The following is a 19,401-nucleotide window of genomic DNA, read 5'->3' as shown; positions in this document are numbered from 1 at the left end:
TTAATGAGTCAGCGTTTGGAACCAATGTGAAAGGGGCCATGTTATAACCTCTTTACGGTTTGGAATACAAGGTTCATTTATTAAACCTAAAGTGCTGTTGACACACTTAGTTTTCTAATGTCATGATATTGAAATGCTTTCCAGCAAGTGTGAAATCTTTTTTCATAGCAGAAACTGAAAGATTAATGAAACAAAATAATAATCATGATTATTTTTACCATAACAATATTATGGCTGTTTAAAACAATCAGATAAAATTACAAGTGATGAAATTAATATTTATTTTCAGTTGTCCACAATGGTGATATTCAGTTGAATTGTCATCAACCTCATGTTTAAAGTTTTTGTACTCCAGAGAGGTCTCATTACTTTATTGTTTTTACAATTTTTGATGGAAGTAGTAATTAAAACTGCTTTTGGTAGACACAAGGTAGACACAAAGACCAGTTTGTCTGAATCAAGCAGGACAGGGCACAAGTTCCCAATGTAATCATGTTTTTCTCTCCTTTCTTAAAAGAACAAGAATTCCAAGGTTGTCAGTGCATTGACTTTGGTTTGATTTACCACATGGCTACCTTGAGTGAATTGACAGCCCTTTCTATATGACTCCAGCTGTTATGGCTGGATTGAAACAAATCATGTAGCAGAAGACTTGCACTGTTCTGCAGACTGAAGAAAAGTGAAACTGTTCATCCCCACTGTGTTCAATTAATTAATAAGTTCATGAGTCAAAGTGATGATCTGCTGTAGAGTTGCATGTTCTAATACACCCTATATGCGTACTTGTCGCTCACAATTAATTGTCACTGGTCCTTCCTGAATTTTGCTCAGGATAGCCTTTTAGGCTTTTGGAGGATGGGGGTTTAGTGGGGTGGGGACGATGATGGTGCAGGTGGCCTAGTGGTTAAAGCTTGTGTGAAGCCCATTTCTCATGTTCCCAGGTGTGATATTGGTGGAATATTGTTAACAGAGGCATAAAACCATATTCACTCACTCACTCTAGTCTCAGGCTGTTTGTTTAATATAACATTTCAGGGTATATTGCCATGGTGTAGATTAATTTAATTAGTTACACCTCAGGTATTTAGATTGAAGTCAAATTTACCATGTGAACAAGCTCCTATGTGTAGTCTCGGACTGTGGTTTCAAATAACCCTAGGCGTGTGGCAGCATCTTCAGTCAGGTGTTCTCAGCATGCTTTAGGGGAAGCAAGGTGGCAGATCACTCTAATATAGACAGGAAGTTTATTGGAACAGGTAACTTGATCTTTCTTGTCTCTTATTGGTAGGCACTCTTACATCTTGAAGTAATGTAAGATGTTTAAGTCTGAATATTTGAACGATGTCTAAATCAGATCAGGGCCCTATTCCAGGAAGTGATGGCTGCCCTGTGACAGTTGTAAGTCATTGTGTAAGTATAGGAGTCACGATTACCGAGAGGGGATTGGGTGGTCAGACTTGCTGACGTCATTTTATCCCAATAGTTTAGATTAATATTTGTGTTGTTGGTCACTGTATGGTCTGGTCCAGATCTGATTTATTACTTTTCACTGCCATACAGCTGAAATATTGATGAGTGTGGCGTTAAACAACAAACAAACAATCTGTGCAGTACAGATCTCACAAGGGTTGAATGTCTGCAACCTGGCCCAGTTGGGATATCTCATTTCTTAATAACTGGTAGTGATTACTGTTTTCTGGCGTATGTTCTCAAGGTAATCTGGGAATTCTCCATCAGTGCATTAAACAGAACTGCTGGATAGCTCTTATTACATTTTTGTGGTTGGCAATATGTTTTCTGTTAAAGTGTAGAGGTGCATATGTTTCCAATAACAGAGATGTGTATATGGAAATACCTTGAACAACCAGTTTAATAGATATAAACTATTGCATATTTGCTGTATCATGGTTGTGAGACTTTGTTGCTTTTAACAATGTAAGGGTAGCCAAGTGGTTAAGGTGTTCGCTCATCACACCGAAGACCTAGGTTTCATTCCCCACATAGGTACAATGTGAGAAGCCCATTTCTAGTGTCCCCCATAGTGATATTGCTGGAATATTGCTATAAGTTGTGTAAAATCATACTCAGTCACTCACTTCTACAGCTGGGAATTTGTTAATTTAATCAGGACTTATCCTTTCATAGTTCACACGTGTTATTTGATTTTGACGATTCAAATGCTGTGATAACAGATTAAACCTTTTTTCAGTCTGTTGATAATGCAGTTGGTGATAATCTATTCACTGAGAGCAGTTCAAGCTGTATCACACGTTGAAGTATTGGACAATGTTTGTGTTTCATCATGATGTCCTTTATAGTCAGATCAAGCTCATCACAACCCTACCTGCTGGCTTGTTTATATTGAATCAATATGCCCGATTAAATGGTTGTTTCTGACTGGCGGCTGAAAACATCGGTTAGCCTGCAAAGGGTTAATTATTGATAGGTGTAAAAATGAGGCAATATGTGATCCTGACCCAGTTGTATATCGAGGCCTGTGTTGAAACAGATGGGTATTGATCTGTGGGAGAGTCTATGCATGTCCTGTGTAAGCAGGAAATGCAGATATATAGAAAAAGTCATCCATTGGTGGTTTTCTTATCATACCACTTCAAACTCGAATGTGTCAACAAATGTGATTCGTCGGGACATGAATGTTGCATTTTCTGATTGGCTGATGAGCTTGTCAACATGTCCACACCAACATGTCGCTTCGGTTCTGCGTATATTATAAACACAATCTGTGGTAGCAGCATTTTGTAAATAGAAGACTGTTTGCGAGGATGTCGATGAATATGAACAATGATGACAGCGATGCTGATGAAGGAATTACTTTCGAAGCCAGAGAGCGAGGATGTTGGGCTGGTTTTGCACGCCACTTTGAGATGTTTATCAAATGGCTTCTGCATCATGCAACAGGTAGCTATAGGAGTTATGACCTGGTTGATATGATCAAGTTAATTACCAGCAGACGGTAGGGAAAGCAGCCAGGGCTAGTTTACCCCCCAGAGCCATGTTGGAAAGATCAAGTCATTAACTGCTTGGTGACATTTCGGTGGGCAGATTCAGCATATGCATTTTGATAATTGTAAACACAGACTATGCTGTTTGAATCTGTTAGGATGTTGAATGAGTGCTACATCACTTTATGTCTGGTTTTCACATATTTTGATGTTTTAAAGGAAAAGTGTTTTACATACAGCTGCTGTGTAACATGTTGATCAATATGTAAAGTTTGAAAACAACATGGAACTAGTTCTAACAAGCTTAAACAGGACTTGTATATTAAAATGTTTCCTGCCTATATGTTGGGTACTTATCATGCTTTCTTTGTCTTTAATTGGAAAAAGGACGGTGAGGTAGCTTAGTCGTTAAAGCTTTAATTTGTCATGCCAACGACCTGGGTTTGATTTCCGACATGGGTATAATGTTTGAAGCCCATTTCTTGTGTCCCTACGGTTATGTAGCTGGAACATTGCTAAAAGAGACGTGAACCTAAATTCACTCACTCAGTTAATTGAAAAAAGTGTGGCATATTTAGTGCCATCATGTGGCTGTGTTTTTGATTGTACAATTTCACGAAGTATTGTTTTGTTAGGTTGGCAAAATTATGAAATCTATGCTTGTTTTAAATGCTGAATGGCACGTTATTTATATCTGGTTTACAGTATCAATTATCTCATCTGATTGTGATTATAATTTTGTTAATTAGGTCCATTAATATTCTTGATATTATTTAGCTGGGTTTATTTTACAGTTGTATAATTTTATTTTGTTCTATACTTACATATAATGAAATCTTGAAGTGAGCATAGTGTTTTATTTGTTCAGTGGAAGAAATATTTTGTTGACATCGTATTTATTGAATTTCTTGATGGGCAGGGTAGCTTAGTGGTTAAATCATTCACTCATTACTCCAGAGACCCAGGTTCAATTCCCAACTTGGGTACAATGTATGAAGCCCATTTCTGGTGTCTCCTGTAACATTACTGGAATATTGCTAAAACGACATTAAACTTATCACACTCCCTTTAAAATATATTAACAAACAAAGAAATAAATGAATGCTTTTGCTTCTAGCTTCAGTCTTGTAGGTAGTTTGAAACAGAATGTGAGCGTTTATAAGTAAATATATGAATAAATATAAGTAAGTGAAAACATAGGAATGAACAATCTGTAATATCTGGAGAAAGTATATTGACATTATTAACCGCAAGGAACAACATGAAACGTGAGTTGATAATGGACATGACAGCGTGTTAATGCATGTGACTGGAGATATATCAATACTTTGATATAAAATCATGTCACGTGTGATGAGTGTAAGCTGTGTAATCAGTTCCATGATTAAAATGTTCTTAAATATTCATTAGTACTAGTTAAGTAACCTGTCTTTGCAAAGTTTTTTAGGCATCTCAAAAAGCAGTTGGTCTTCATATTCAAATGTCATAGTAAAGTTGTAGAAAGTTGCAGCATCCTCAATCTTGTATTAAGAAATGTAAATTTGAACCTGTAGAAGGACTAATGAAGTTAATGATGAATTATTATACTTGTAATTCTGGAGTTTGCAACTTTGCTCTAGAATATTTTTCTATTGGTCATGTAAGAATACAAGCCTCTTGTTATCACAATTATAGACGGTTGCTGTGATTGGATGTTGGTGATAGTAAATATTTACTTGTCGTGTGAACACTTCCTTAATCTGTGAAGGCTTATTGTGGTTTTTTTTATATGGGAAGATTTCATTTTGGAAGGTTGGTGGTTTGAGCGTGAGGAAGGCCATTGATTCTTCCCCTGACAAGGGACAATTGTTGCAGATACCGTCAGCACTGTCATGGGCTGAAAACTGTTGCATGCTGATAATTAGTTTGACGAATCCGCGAGAAATATCTTCAGCAATCTTTGAACCGTAATTAAATAATGACCACACTTAAGAAACAAACTGAATTACGGAGATATTTCGGGCCATGTAAATTGCAGTTCTGATAAGTTTGTTTTGGAAGTAATGTAGCGTTTTTCGGTTAGTTCACACATTTCAAAGGGGACAGGTTATGTGTGGTTAAATGTTGTGTTTGACCTTTTCAATAAGGGTTGATGGCAACATATTGTGCCATAACACATGTAGGTCAGTCGGTAGTGATATTTGTTTATTTGAAAAAACTAATACCTAAACCTAAAAACGTTTAAAAAAAATGTGATTTTATGTTCTTTTCCCCCAACAATATCACTTTGGCGTCGCCAGAGATCAGCAGGCTGTGTCATTCGAACATGTCGGGGAGAGATCTTGGTTTGGACAGAGCAATACTTGGACAATCTGGCTACCCTTCCTCTTTGATTTGTTGTGGCGTGTATGAATTCTTTCAGGAAGTCTGATGGGAAAGTGAAAAACTGACCCCCTTAATCTGCTCTGGCAGTGACAAGTTTGAACAGAGATTCTCAAAACATTTATGAGGGTTTTGCCATCTTATTACTGGTTTCATTGTGTAAGATTTCACAGGCCACTGCTGTTGAACAAAGGGTAATCTCTAAATGTTTGATAGCTATTATAACCATGTAACCGCTGGTGTAACCTAATGGTTCACATGTTTTCAGACGTGTCAGAGGACTCAGGTTTGATCACCACATGGGTAACGTTAAACTAACAACTAATCTCTGAAATGAACATATTTTACTGAAAAAAGTTCATATTAAAAAAAAAATAATAATATAATGAAATGGAGTCATGATATGAGACTTCAAGGGAATCTATACTTGCCACATTTTCTAGACCTGCTTGGTCTTTCTTGGATATATTTGCTTAAGGGTCTGTACAACAGACTAGGGTAAAATGTGTAAGGCCTGTTTCTGGTGTAATATCCTGGCCTTGATATTGCTAGAATATTTCTAAAAGTAGCATGTAACCATACTCACTCACGATTTTAGCCATACCATTCCTGTGTTAATTTTGTCATTTGGCAGCTGGTCCGAGGACTTCGAATTTAATGCAAGATATTTTTGGAACCTGGACAATTTTGTGTTTGGACATGATTTGTATAAAAGTAAGCCGATTTACTCAATTACTAGAACTGTTATGCATAAAAAAATTCAAGAAATCATTCCAAGCATGTAAGTTCTAATTTGTCTGTTTGTGGGATGTTTTTTAGAGACCTGGTAGAATTAGAGTTATAAATTGAATTATTTGTTGTTAATATTTTGGCACGTTCAGGTTTCAGGTTATTTTCAGTTCTGATGCTCATTATGTGAAACTTCTGAAAATAGAAACCTGAGAACATTTGGGTTAAAAATTGGTCTTCAGTAACCCATACTTGTCATAAGAGGCAGCTTACATGATCATGTCGTCAGGCTTGCTGACTTGATTGACACATGTCATTGGTTACCAATTGTGCTGATTGATGCTTATGCTGTGGATCACTCGATTGTCTCATCCAGACTTGATTATATACAGATCACTGCCATATAGCTGTAATATTCCTGAGTGTGGCATAAAACTTAACTCGCTCACTTCCTCTGAAAATAGAAAGCCAAGTGGTATACTTTATACATATCTCTTTCATTAAGAGTGGAAATATTCAGAATTCAGAAGTAGTATTTTGTTAGTAAATCAGTTCACCTCCAACAAGTTTTAGTCACGTTATACATATGTCGATATAAAAGAAAAAGAGAATTATACCTTCATAATTTACTCAAAGCCATGTGAAATATTCGACTATGCGAAGGATGTGCCTCATCTGTTATCATTGAGGTGGTTAATATAGCAGCTGTGTTATCGACTGTCTGAGTCATTAACCACATGAGTATTATCATGATACACATACCTACATACCTACATAATATATAATGTTATACCACATGGAAACACGTGCAACAGGCAGCTATCAGTTCGGATGCATGTAATCTGTATCATATCTATCTTCCACTAGTTCATTGATTACAATATGACAAGGATGACAGAAATGGATCAACTAGAACTTACCAATATATGGGTGCTTTTATTGTGGCAGATGAAATTGTTATGCTCAATTTGAAAATGGAAATTATTTTCATTGAATTCTTAACCAATAAATTGATGTAGTTCATAGCACAAGCTGTTCAAGCTTTAAAGAAAAGTGTAAGCATTAGAATGCACAAAATTCATCTTTCGAAGTTTATCATAAATATTATGGTGCTGTTGTACAAAACAGTGCTATGACAGTCGTAAGTCTATGTAGTGTATTGGATTTAGCCGTACTGAATTTGCATATGTTGATAGTAATTGCGGTGTTTGCCATTTGCAAATGTTGATGGTAATTGCAGTGTTTGCCTTTTGCAAATGTTGATGGTAATTGCAGTGTTTGCCATTTGCAAATGTGGATATTAATTGCAGTGTTTGCCATTTGCAAAAACATTTAGGAGTCATCATGACTCCCTGGTGTCATGAGAGGAGTCATGGACAACTACAGTTGGGAAATTATTTATGTTAAGACATGAACTGTGATTGTTTAACAATGACAAGGTAAGGCAGGTCAGGTATTTAATCATCATTTAGTTTTAGAAGTTAAGATTTATCTGAACAAAGGGTCCAGTAGCATTGCATCAGCAATGACACAAACTTCTAAAATTCACTGTGTATCTGAGATAATTTTGTGCATCAAATACACAGGCATTCTGCATAATGGCAAACACTTGCATTGTGTAATCAAAACACTGTAATTGTTTTAACCCACAGATAAGTGCTGTCATACCCTCCTAAGGAGGAACTGCATTTTGTGGACCTTGCACATGTCAAACCTAAATGAATCTTGATTTGTACTATTATCTTTGTACGTTTGTCAGCACCATAGCCATGCTCATGGATTCCGCCTATGTAGTGAATGCTGTAAGACCTGCAGTGATTTAACTGACATGTTGTTCAATGCAGCCTTCAGCAACCCATGCTTCTCACAAGAGGTGATTGACAGGATTGGGTGGTCAGGCTCTCTGACTTTGCTTATGTGTTATCGTATTGTTGATCAATGGATTGTGTGGTCCAGACTTGATAATTTACCAATTGCTTCTATATAGGTGGAATATAGTGTCGTGTTAAACAGCAAACTAAAAGATTAAATCAGACTTTCGTTTTCTTGAAATTTGATCATGTTTTGAACCTGCCTCCCTTCATTATGTGTATTGAAGCTGTTCCAATTTCAGGATTCTATTTAAACTGTGAGTTATGCAGGAAATATGAGGGATGGTTAAATGTACGCCAAGACCAACCATGGGATGCTGTTGTATTTTTAGAGCTGCATCATCTGCACGAATTTCAGAATATTATAGTCCCAGGTCTGTTGATTAAATTGAGTGCCTGAAATAAACTTTAATCTTCAATACTAATTTTTTTCCAATACTCAACTGGCATCGTGTACACTGTTCAGTGCAATGTTCATTTACTGGTTAAATCAATATGGAAATGAAAAGAGATTGATTGTCTTGGTGCTTAGTCAGATGCTGGTTTCAGAAATTGATTCATAGACGTTATTGTTGTCTCGGTATAGATTTTCATGTATCGTTTCACTGGTTGCCATGCCAACAAGTGTTGTTTTTATGTAGGTTCATGCACCTTTTGTTTGAATGGTGATGTTTTAGGAGCAGTTTTGGTGTTTGATATTAAAAAGGTCACCATGTGAATTGTATAGTGAATTTGACTTTGTGTTGTGGAGAAAGCATGTTTTTTGTTGAGTTTTGAGAAAAGTAACCTTTTTGGTAATGAAATGTGTTTTCGGTAGCTTTGAACAGTAGGTTTTCGCTGTTAGTTACATCTTGAAAACTGAAAACATGTTTTATTGAAAATGTTAAAGAGAGGCATGAATTGATAGATGTGGGAAAATATTGATTGCATTTTATGTGGATTCATTTTGAAACACAAATGAGAGGATTTGATTGATTTTTATTCCCTCCCTGAGCAATACATTTAGTTTTTACAAATGTTTTTGACAAGTGACACTTTCTAAATCGCTTTATGTGACCATGGTGGTTTTGTCTACAATTACAGTAAATACTGATTGAAAGTGTTATGAAATAAAGGAATATGTGTCATACTATGTTGTCATATGAAATTTAGTTTAATTTGAACGTATTATACACAAAGTAATACTTTGTTCATGGACTTCCTGTGTTAGTAATCTGTGCAGAGACACGTCACTACTGTGTGATATGGGATATGTTTATTTCTGAATTTTTGTGCATTTTTGTTTAAAAGATAATTTTAAGAACTGTTTAGTTAACGATTCAGTTTCTGTGACTTGGATCGATATGCAGCCCCATTTGTTACTGATATCCTTTGTTCACCCCTGAATCTCTCTCTGGGAAGATATTTCCAGAATGCATATCAGAAACACTGGAATACCTTGATGTAGTAATATCAGTCTAATGGCTTGAAGAGATAATAATCGACTGTGCCAGACAGCGTGTCAGATATCTGTTTTCAGACGTGCTAAATACGAAGACATCTGTTTGGCTGTAACAGTATCTTTAAGCGGAACAGAAGCAGAATTCATGAATATACAATGACCAGGCCTTTTGAACCAGTGTCACAGGCTGGATTTCATGCTGTTTATATTTCTGTTTATGTAAAGTTTATTTTGTCAGAAGGTGTGTCATTTCTTGTCATTTATCATCACAATTGTTTTCACTTTTGTTTTTGTCAACAAGGGAAGTAATCATGGTTATGGCAAGCTGAGAAGTGGATGGGCAAATTTGTAACAGATTATTCAGAGTTCATTCACAAATTGTCTTTTGTGTTTTGAACCTATTTATAAGGCATTAATGCTACATGGCCAAAAGCACAAATAGTTGACATCTCCCAGTTTCCTTCTGTTATCAAATATTTGTGATGCTTATAAAATTCATAGTTGATACTGTTTTTTATCATATCAAAGTTGTCATCCATGTAGTCATTTGAATATAGTTCATTAATTGTTTTTCACCAGCTTCTAAATTGTCATTGAAACAGATAAGTAGGGCTGCTGTAGCAGTTAAATACATAAATGATAAACTTTCATTCTGTATTGCCTATCAGTTTTGTGGAAGTTACATTTATGTAAGGATAGTCCCATAACTAACTAATATATTCGAGTAATACAAGACATGGTCTGGTCTGGTCTGGTCTGGTCTGCAATAGGATGGAATCAGATGGGTCCCCTGTGAGCACTTTACACATAGTCTTCCTGAAATCTTCAAGAGTTCCGCTGTCCAACTTTTCTGCTGTAGAGAGCGCGGCATCCTGTTGTAAATACACCACAATGCTGATACAGAATGTGTACCCAAATATCATGTCATGGTGTCCCTGTACTTATGATTCATCATCATCATTCCTGTTGTTTATTTTTCCTGTTTGTTTCCTTGCAGGGTCGTCGACGGTATCGCTGAAGAAACCACGCAGCAGTCGTGGTCTGCTGAGTTCATTCTTCTGTTGTTTCGGGACAAACAACAACAATAACAACAACAATGCCCAGAACCACTGCCAAGTGCCTCAATCACCAGAAAATGGCAACCCTAAGGTATGTAGTCGCACTTGGAGAGGAACTCTATGGTAGAATAGCTGACATTGCCTTAATGACAAGAAACATTTTGAACGGTATTTTTCACTTGATTTCAAACACTCATGTATCATTTGAATGTTGATGTTCATATAAAGTGGAAGGTGGTCTTACTAATGAAAAGTAAAACCTGGGAAGCGGTCTTACTAATGAAAAGTAAAACCTGTCCTTCTAAAACAAAAACCTCAAATGCGGTTACTCTGGGAAAACAAGAGGTGACCTAATACACACAGTTGAACCCCGTTTACTCAGATCCCACACATCCGGAAACCCTGCCTCCCAGACGATTTTTATGTGAAACGAAACTAATGTTCATTAATTGTACTTGCTTAACTGGACCTTGCGCTTCCAGACCTGGACGGCGAATTTTGCAAGTATTCCTGTAGATTTCCATCGAAAAATGATTCAGTTATCCGCACGGAGAGATCTGTGCAACGTGCATGTGTATATGTCATGTCACGTTTACCGCACGAATATGTGATTTCATTCTTAATCTATCAGAAGGCATTTGATGTGAATTGATTAATTAGCCATCAAAACACTAGGGACGCGTGTCACTCGGGTTGTTCATTAAGATTTGGCAGGTGTGAGAACATATCATCAATAACGAAAACACATGTTAAGTAGGATGAAGGTAAACTACACTGTAATTGTACTGTATCTAACACTTGTAAATGGACTCCTACTATCTGTCGCGATGCAAGTTAAAAATATCCTGCCACACGATTAAAGTCATGTGATCCCATCCGGAAGTTTACTTTCTGCAGAGAGCATAAGTTCAATGCGATTCCATATGTTTTTATTGCATTTATAATTTAAAAAAAAGAATATGCAATTGATAGAGACTTTTTGTCATTGATTTACGTTTTTCATCTAACATACCACCTGAAGCTCCACACGCTACATGACTACATCCGAGACAAGCTGACAAATGGTAACCTGCGTTCTGTGTTCCATGTATTATGGGTACACTGATGTTATGCTGATTCACTGTTATTACTATTGACCTTTGATTCATTGATAAGCGTACATGAAAATTTTTTTGCTTTCACTGAATTTTCACGATGTGCTTGTTTGATTCAGTTAAGCGGACGTCTTGCTATCCAAACGATTTTCAAGTGAAACCAAAGCATCCGAATAAACGGGTTCGACTGTAGTGAGAAGCACACGTTAGGTTTATATGTGACATATAAACATAGAGGAGACATATAGGTTATTAGAGCTCCCATTGCCTCAAAATGGCTACCCTGTGGTATTTAGTGACATGTAAACATTGAAGATAAATATGGGGAAGAATAACTCCCCATTGTCTCAGTCTCCAGAAAATTGCAACCCTAATGTGTATTATGGCATGTAAACACCATGAGGGGAAATCTGAGATGGAATAGCTCCCCAGTGCTCCTTTCACCATAAAATAGTAACCCCAGTTATTACCCTTATGTAAACACCATAGAGGCAATTCTAGGGAGGTATATATCATACACAAACACAGACAAGTAGTTCTGGGAAAGGTAAGATCCACAGTGACTGAATTAGCAGAATATAGCAACCTAAAATCCTGAATTGTCATTGCATAAAAACAATGTGAAGCACATAAACCTTTGTGACTGTTACATCCTGGCTGACCAATGCTATATCTATTAGGCCAGGATTCAGCAGTGCAAGTTATCTCATATGCTAGATATTGTCTGTTAAGCCTGGATTTAACAATGCTTTGTATCTGATATGGTAGATATTACCTGAGTCAGTCTAGGTGTAACAATTCAAGCATGTAGATGTTGAGTCAGTCTGGATGTAACAATTCAAGGATGTAGATATTACCTGAGTCAGTCTGGATGTAACAATTCAAGGATGTAGATATTACCTGAGTCAGTCTGGATGTAACAATTCAAGGATGCAGATATTACCTGAGTCAGTCTAGGTGTAACAATTCAAGCATGTAGGCAATTCAAGGATGTAGATATTACCTGAGTCGTCGTAGATGTAACAATTCAAGGATGCAGATATTACCTGTGTCAGTCTGGATGTAACAATTCAAGGATGTAGATATTACCTGAGTCAGTCTGGATGTAACATTTATTGTTACATCAGTAATAGCCAGGCAACATGTGTCACATCTCTGTCCTCAGATCCATATTGATTGGGCCAGTCAAATCAGACAACAGCTGTATTGTGTTGTTACTACTGTCCAAATTAATCTAACTCAGAGTTTCCTAGGCCAGGGATTTATGGGATACAAATTCCTGCTTCCTGTATGCATAAGAATTGGCAATGAAGGCAATAGAATTTATTTACGCATCCACAGGGAGACAGAAAAAGTGCATATTCCGTTTAATAAACAATAGGTTATCATTGAGTTTGCTACTGGCTGGGTTATGTTATCATTTGCAATTTAAATACTTTAACAATTAAGACAAAATACAATAACAGTATCAATAATAATATGTAAGTGTCAGGGACTCCCATTTGTTGTCAAGGGACCCCTGAAAATTAAGGGTACTAGTCTCAGGGTCACTGAAATACAGGACTCGAGGTAAATCCTTCTATGCTGATTTGTCCTCTGTCCATGCTGTGCTCTTATTGACTATTCTGCGTTAAACATGATACATCTCCCTTGGTAGGGACGGATGTTGTTCCAATGATCACAATCAATATGAATGCAAAATCAATGTAATCATCTGATAACTTGTCACCATTAGCGAGGCAATTCGATTAACAGGAAAAGTATATTTGAGTATATTTTCTACTGTCCTGCTTGAATACATCATTAGTTAATACGATGTTTTCCTTTTCAGGCTCTTTAGGACTCAATTATATTCAGACAGCCTCCATATAGCTGGAATATTGCTGAGCGCGGTGTAACACTATAACTCACTCACTCACTCACTGATGATAGTTATGTTTCAAGCGTCTGTTACAGCTGCAAATTTTGGACAATTACTCAGAGACAGATTATTAAATCAATAGCTTGATGTCCTTTATAGTGTAAACATGTCAAAGCTTCATGGAGTCGTATGAGGTGTATATAAATAAATATTTGTTTTTCATAAGAATGAGTGACACATTCAATGAAGTAAGGAAGAATTGCAGACAACCAGTCACTTGCAAGCTATCTGCAGCGATTCGCTGTATGAGGTTGCTTTGTTCTCAAATGAAAATGGCTGATTAGGAAAATATGAATTCGACGACTGAACAATAATTGTCAGCTGGGAAATGTTAAAGACAGCTTACATTCCAGAATCCTCAGTTTGTTCCACAGGTTCGGTGTAGTCATCAACAATCATAAATTCATTATCTTGTCATCAAGCCTTGTTCATTGGGGCTAGTCGAGCAAACGGTAGTCACTGCACCATTGAGTGAGATACACTTTGAGCTGTTGCAAACCTGGAACAAGCGATTTATTTGGAAACTCTAAGCAGTTGGTGGCTTGCAACACACCCATAATGTGACTTGTTCCTTTAAAGTTTGTTACATGTCAGGGGCAGACAACTCTGCACAGAGAGTAATGTGTCTCATTTCCTCATTGTGTTACATCTTGCATATTCATTGCTTAATAACAAGTGATAGCTATCTGTTGATTTGGCAAACAAAAGTTTGAGAAACAACAGTATTTGTTTTTGACTTACTGTATATCTGTTTGACATTTGTTTCAGCCCATTGAGAAGTACTTGTTACCTCCAGTCCGGAACATGGACACAAGCAAGAAATGCGTTGTGATTGACTTAGATGAAACGCTGGTGCATAGTTCATTTAAAGTAAGTGTGTCTAATTCCTTGGTTCACTTGCTCAAGGATATGATTATCATGTATTATGATGAAACATTTGTCGCCCACTTTTGGTGTCACATCATCATATAGCTGGAGTATTTTCGAAAGTGGAGTACTCTCCCACTCAATTACTTGTAGCAGAAATTGTTTTGTTCAACAGGCCTTTTCAAAACAATGTCTCAAGTCTGAAAATATGCAATTTGTGTACTTTAGAATCACTGGCATGCTGCAACTTAAATAACAGCATATCGGTCAGATCATTCTTATGTTTTGTATCTTTCTTTTCAGCCAATCAGCAATGCAGACTTCATAGTTCCTGTGGAAATAGATGGCACAATACACCAGGTGGGTGCACACAACATATGGCATCATACTGATCACTTGAGTTTCATTTCCAACGTGGGTTGTTATGTGGGTCCAAGAAATATGTAAAATATAAAATATGTATGTACAATATTTCTTTACTTCCTTAAAATAGTAATGATCTGTGAAGATCCAGGTTTGAATTGGTCTTCTGTAACCCATACTTGTTGTAAGAGCAACTGACAGGATCGGGCGGTCAGGCTTGCTAGCTTACTGGCTTGCTGGCTTGGTTGACACGCATCATCACATCTCAATGGCGTGGATAAATGTTTTGATGTTGGTCACTTGAATGTCTGGTCTAGACCTTGATTATTTACAGACTACTGCCATATTGCTGGAATATTTTGCTGAGTGTGATGTAAAACTAAACTTCCTTACTCTGAGTAGTTTGTTTAGGGTGTGAGTTTACATGGGAAACAGCTGACTCTGAAATTTTGAAGCCCTTGTTAACTGTTCGAATTGAAGCTAAGATACAATGGAAGCTGACAAGACCGGCATCTGTCCAATCTGGCAAGTTGTAAACAGAAGCATAAAATCTCTGTCCCATCCACAGCTTGTACATGTATAATCAGCTCTACAATCCGGCACATTGTCTAAACCAGATTATTTCTTCAGACCTAGTGAGTGCTGCTTTAGACAGCTTCCTACTGTACGTGGATATATGCAAGTGTGGTGAAACTGTACTGACTGACTCTTTTTGGTTTTATTTCTATGATGTAATGATACTAGTGGTGTTCTGATTTATTGAAATAATCAATGATTGGTCGCCACACTCAGCAATATTCCAGCTATATGGCAGCAGTCTGTAAATAATCGAGTCAGGACCAGGCAATTCAGTGATATACAACATAGCATCGATCTGTGCAACTGGGAACCGATGACGTGTCACACAAGTCAGCGAGTCTGACCACCCGATCCCGTTAGTTGCCTCTTACGACAAGCATAGTCGCCTGAAAAGTCATGACTGAATATTTCTTGAAGAATCCAGGAAGTTTTTGTTCATGATATTTTAGTTATTACTTTATAGTAGCAAGCTGCATGTTATACATATATGCAACAACAACCTGGCTAGATAATTCTGATAAATGACACAAACCAATCTTTTACAATGATTGTTCATTGGTAATTAAGCAATCATCAGTTGTGAGATTTCAACCAATTCCTGGCACTAGAAGACATTCGTGTTAATACAGGGATTTACAGGACGCAAATTGCTGAGTCCTATATGCATGAAAATTGACTTTGGACAGAGTAAAATTTATCAGAGCATCCATGGGGATGCAGAATAAGTCCAAATACTTTTGTCACAATTCCAGTCAAGTAACAGTAAGTTGTCTCCGAGTTTGCTACTAACTGGGTTATAGTATCATTTGCTATTTCATTACTGTAACAATTAATGTGTTGATCATGATACACAATACAATAACAGTGTTAATAATAATATTTAAGTGTCTTGGACCCCCATTTTGTTGTTAACGGCCCTTGAACATTATAAGCATGCGTCCCAGAGACCCTCAAATACAGGACTGAAGGTAAATCCCTGTTTATAAGAGTGGTTCATGTTTCAGGTGTATGTGCTAAAACGTCCATATGTAGATGAATTCTTGCAGAAGATGGGGGAGATGTTTGAGTGTGTGCTGTTCACAGCTAGTTTAGCAAAGGTAAGAATTGTCTCATGAACCTGTAGGTTGATAATGACTCGCATATACCACTCAAAACCATTAAGGACTAAAGATTCTTTCACTTTCACCTTCACTGATGGTAGAGTTCAGAATACTTGTTGCAAAACTAATCTCATTTACATATCATCAGTATCCACCTCAATGTCAGTATTTGACCAGTTAAAAAAACCTGCTGATGTATTGTCGAGGTCAGAATAGTGAATTGTATTGACATCAGTTCTGTCACTCGTATATATAAATGTACAGCCCTTGTGAATGTTGTGTGATGATGTTTTTAGTATGCTGATCCAGTGGCTGACCTCCTAGACAAATGGGGCGTGTTCAAAACACGCCTCTTCAGGGAATCTTGTGTCTTTCATAGAGGAAACTATGTCAAGGTAGGTTGTTTTTAGTGGTATAACACTGGGAAACCTATTTGCCATAAATGTCAAGTAACTAAAATTAAGACAGTAGTGAAAGGGAGATAATCCATTAATGACTAAACATACCCATACAAGATGTATGAATCAACTTTCTGTCCTCATAGAAGGTATCAGAGACATTTTTATGATTATCTTTTGATGATGATGATGATGATGATGATGATGATCGCTCTTGCTCATGTTTTGATTCCGTTTGATTGAAACCTTGTGTTCAGGATCTGAGTCGATTGGGTCGAGACCTCCACCAAGTTGTGATTGTCGACAACTCTCCAGCTTCCTACATCTTCCATCCAGACAATGCAGTAAGTCCCTCTTCTCTCACCACTACAAGTATTCATGCAGTTCAGTATCGCATATGTCTTCTTTCCCAGTCTGATAATACTTCCTCAGTTGTCATCAGCAGGTTTTTGTTCCATTCCCCTGCAGGTGACACTGTTCCTGTGGCAAATACTTTATATTGCTACTGATCTTTTGCTTAAGTATTCTCCTGTGAAGGGTCAGTGAAGGATCATACAATATGGATGAAATGTTGCTGATATGACTTCTTAACAACCCGTGAAGGTCCCGGGGTAGAATAGACCTTCAGCAGCCCATGCTTGCCATAAAAGGTGACTATGCTTGTCGTAAGAGGCGATTAATGGGATCTGGTGGTCAGGCTTACTAACTTGGTTGACAAATGTCATCGGTTCCCAGTTGTGCAGATCAGTGCAGATCAGTTGGTCACTGGATTCTCTGGTCCAGACTCTATTATTTACAGACCATCGCCATATAGTTGGAATGTTGCTGATTGCGGCGTAAAACTTAACTCACTCACTCACTCACTAAATCAAATTTTAACTCACTACCTCACCTTCAAGGTACTACTGACATGTAATTACACAGACGTTATTCTTTCAATTGGATATATGTTATTCATTTCCTATAGTTTGATATTTCAGATTATTTAGCTATTCCTTGCAGGTGGTAATACCATATATTATGGCAGCTATTACATGTCCTCAGATAATATTGCTTTTTAATCCCTACTATTAATTTTACTGAACTGTCACACACGTGACTGTGCTAAGTTTGACCCATGAAGGTGTGGGTTGCAATTGATCTTCAGTAGCCGATGCCTGACAAACAGGATTAACTCGTTAACTTCGTTTTCATCGAGTCAGAATTGAATAGGTCGATGCTCGTGCTGTTTATCACTGGATTGATAAATTACAGACCTCCACCATATAGCTGGAATATTGCTGAATGTGGCTTTTAGCAACCAACCAACTACTTAAAGCTGAATTTTTTGGTAATGTTGTTTGTTGTTTGCAGGTGCCCGTTGCCTCTTGGTTTGATGACATGTCTGACACTGAGCTGCTGGACCTTCTGCCCTTCTTTGAGAACTTGTCACGGGAGGACAGTGTATACACAGTGCTCAAAAACAACACAAACTCTCCTGCCTCCACCCCACCCTCATAGCGAACTGCCGCCTGGCAACACAATAACTTAACAAAACTCGTTTATGCAAGTTTTTATTATAAATCAGTGAATGAAAAGTGTGTGAATGATCAGGAGCGCCCAAGAGCAAATGTGAAATTGGACACTTGAAAATTTACACATACTTATCTACTCTGCTTAGAAAAAAAATACAAGAAAAAAAACCAAAAAATGGCGACATGCTCAAATTTTCTGCCTCGCACTCATTGGTTGTGAAGTATAACATGACTCATAAACCAGTGTTTGGTTGGTGAATAAAAGGGTTAGTTAAACCAAGAGTGGCCTGTGACAATCGAATCTTGAGTTGATGAAGAGTTTGTCCAGATGGAGTGAGAAGAAGAGACTTTTGTAGTGACAGAGATTCTCCCTGCAGCAGTTAGCAACCTTGCGTAACTTGCCCTGCAGATTGTCCACTATGACAGGGATTAAGTTGACTGTGTCGACTTCTTCCCAATCCTCGTCCACGTCAGAGCTGGCCCGGAAAAAATAACCAGTACATAAAACACCACGAGATGAACTACAGAGGTGAAAAATGGTGTACAGATCCAGGGAGACAATTTTGTTGTGGCACTCGGCAGGAGAATTTCGGCGCTGAGGAGGACAAAGAAAACTTGGTTGGCTGTTGTTACAAGGAATATCATTGGCTGCTGATGGTCATGTTTTCATCAGCTGATATACTGTACCAGGACTAATCAAGTGCTTGTTGCCAAATGTTTGTGTTCAAATTCAGCTAGTAATATAAGGTGCACAACTGATTTAATTTCTAGCTTACAGTTAATTGTAGTGCAGCAAGTTCAAATCATGTGATATAATATTCAAGAGAAAATAATTCAGACCACTGTTCTGAATTGAAGAAAAATGGCAAAAATTGTTAACTAAAAATGAAACAAACAAAAAAAAGTTAATTTTCATTCTCTATTTTTTCACTCCCAGATGAGCTTTTTTTCACTGTAGAGCTCTGCCCCCAAACATCATGTGCAATGAACTCTTTTAAGTTGTAAAGTTTTAACCATCTGAAACTGAATGATCTTTATAACTTGTTTTAGTGAAGTATCATTTGTCATGCATATATGTCATGTTAACATAAAATGTTTTTTGATGGGTTACCAGGCAACACATGACACAATGTTCTAGTGTG

The 19,401-nt window shown here is 37.3% G+C and overlaps 1 protein-coding gene across 2 annotated transcripts in view; it reads left to right on the top strand.

The window, feature by feature from the left end:
• The window catches only part of LOC137299021 (CTD small phosphatase-like protein), a 41,240-nt gene extending 22,077 nt beyond the window's left edge, over nt 1-19,163 (top strand). The window contains exons 1-8 of one of the 2 annotated variants that reach the window (XM_067831491.1): nt 2,485-2,919; nt 10,363-10,514; nt 14,207-14,308; nt 14,609-14,665; nt 16,252-16,344; nt 16,644-16,742; nt 17,003-17,089; nt 18,099-19,163. In XM_067831491.1, the coding sequence (XP_067687592.1) occupies nt 2,784-2,919; nt 10,363-10,514; nt 14,207-14,308; nt 14,609-14,665; nt 16,252-16,344; nt 16,644-16,742; nt 17,003-17,089; nt 18,099-18,245 (873 nt within the window). In that variant the 5' untranslated portion in view covers nt 2,485-2,783 and the 3' untranslated portion in view covers nt 18,246-19,163. Of the gene's footprint in view, nt 1-2,484; nt 2,920-10,362; nt 10,515-14,206; nt 14,309-14,608; nt 14,666-16,251; nt 16,345-16,643; nt 16,743-17,002; nt 17,090-18,098 lie in introns of those variants that run through there. The other variant, XM_067831492.1, reaches the window with a different exon arrangement.
• Nucleotides 19,164-19,401: the final 238 nt, after the last annotated feature.

The sequence above is a fragment of the Haliotis asinina genome, chromosome 10 (genome assembly GCF_037392515.1).
Source record: "Haliotis asinina isolate JCU_RB_2024 chromosome 10, JCU_Hal_asi_v2, whole genome shotgun sequence".
In the NCBI taxonomy this organism is placed as follows: Eukaryota; Metazoa; Mollusca; class Gastropoda; order Lepetellida; family Haliotidae; genus Haliotis; species Haliotis asinina.
The sequence above is the reverse complement of the archived record's forward strand: the minus strand, read 5'-3'. Positions and strand labels throughout refer to the sequence as shown.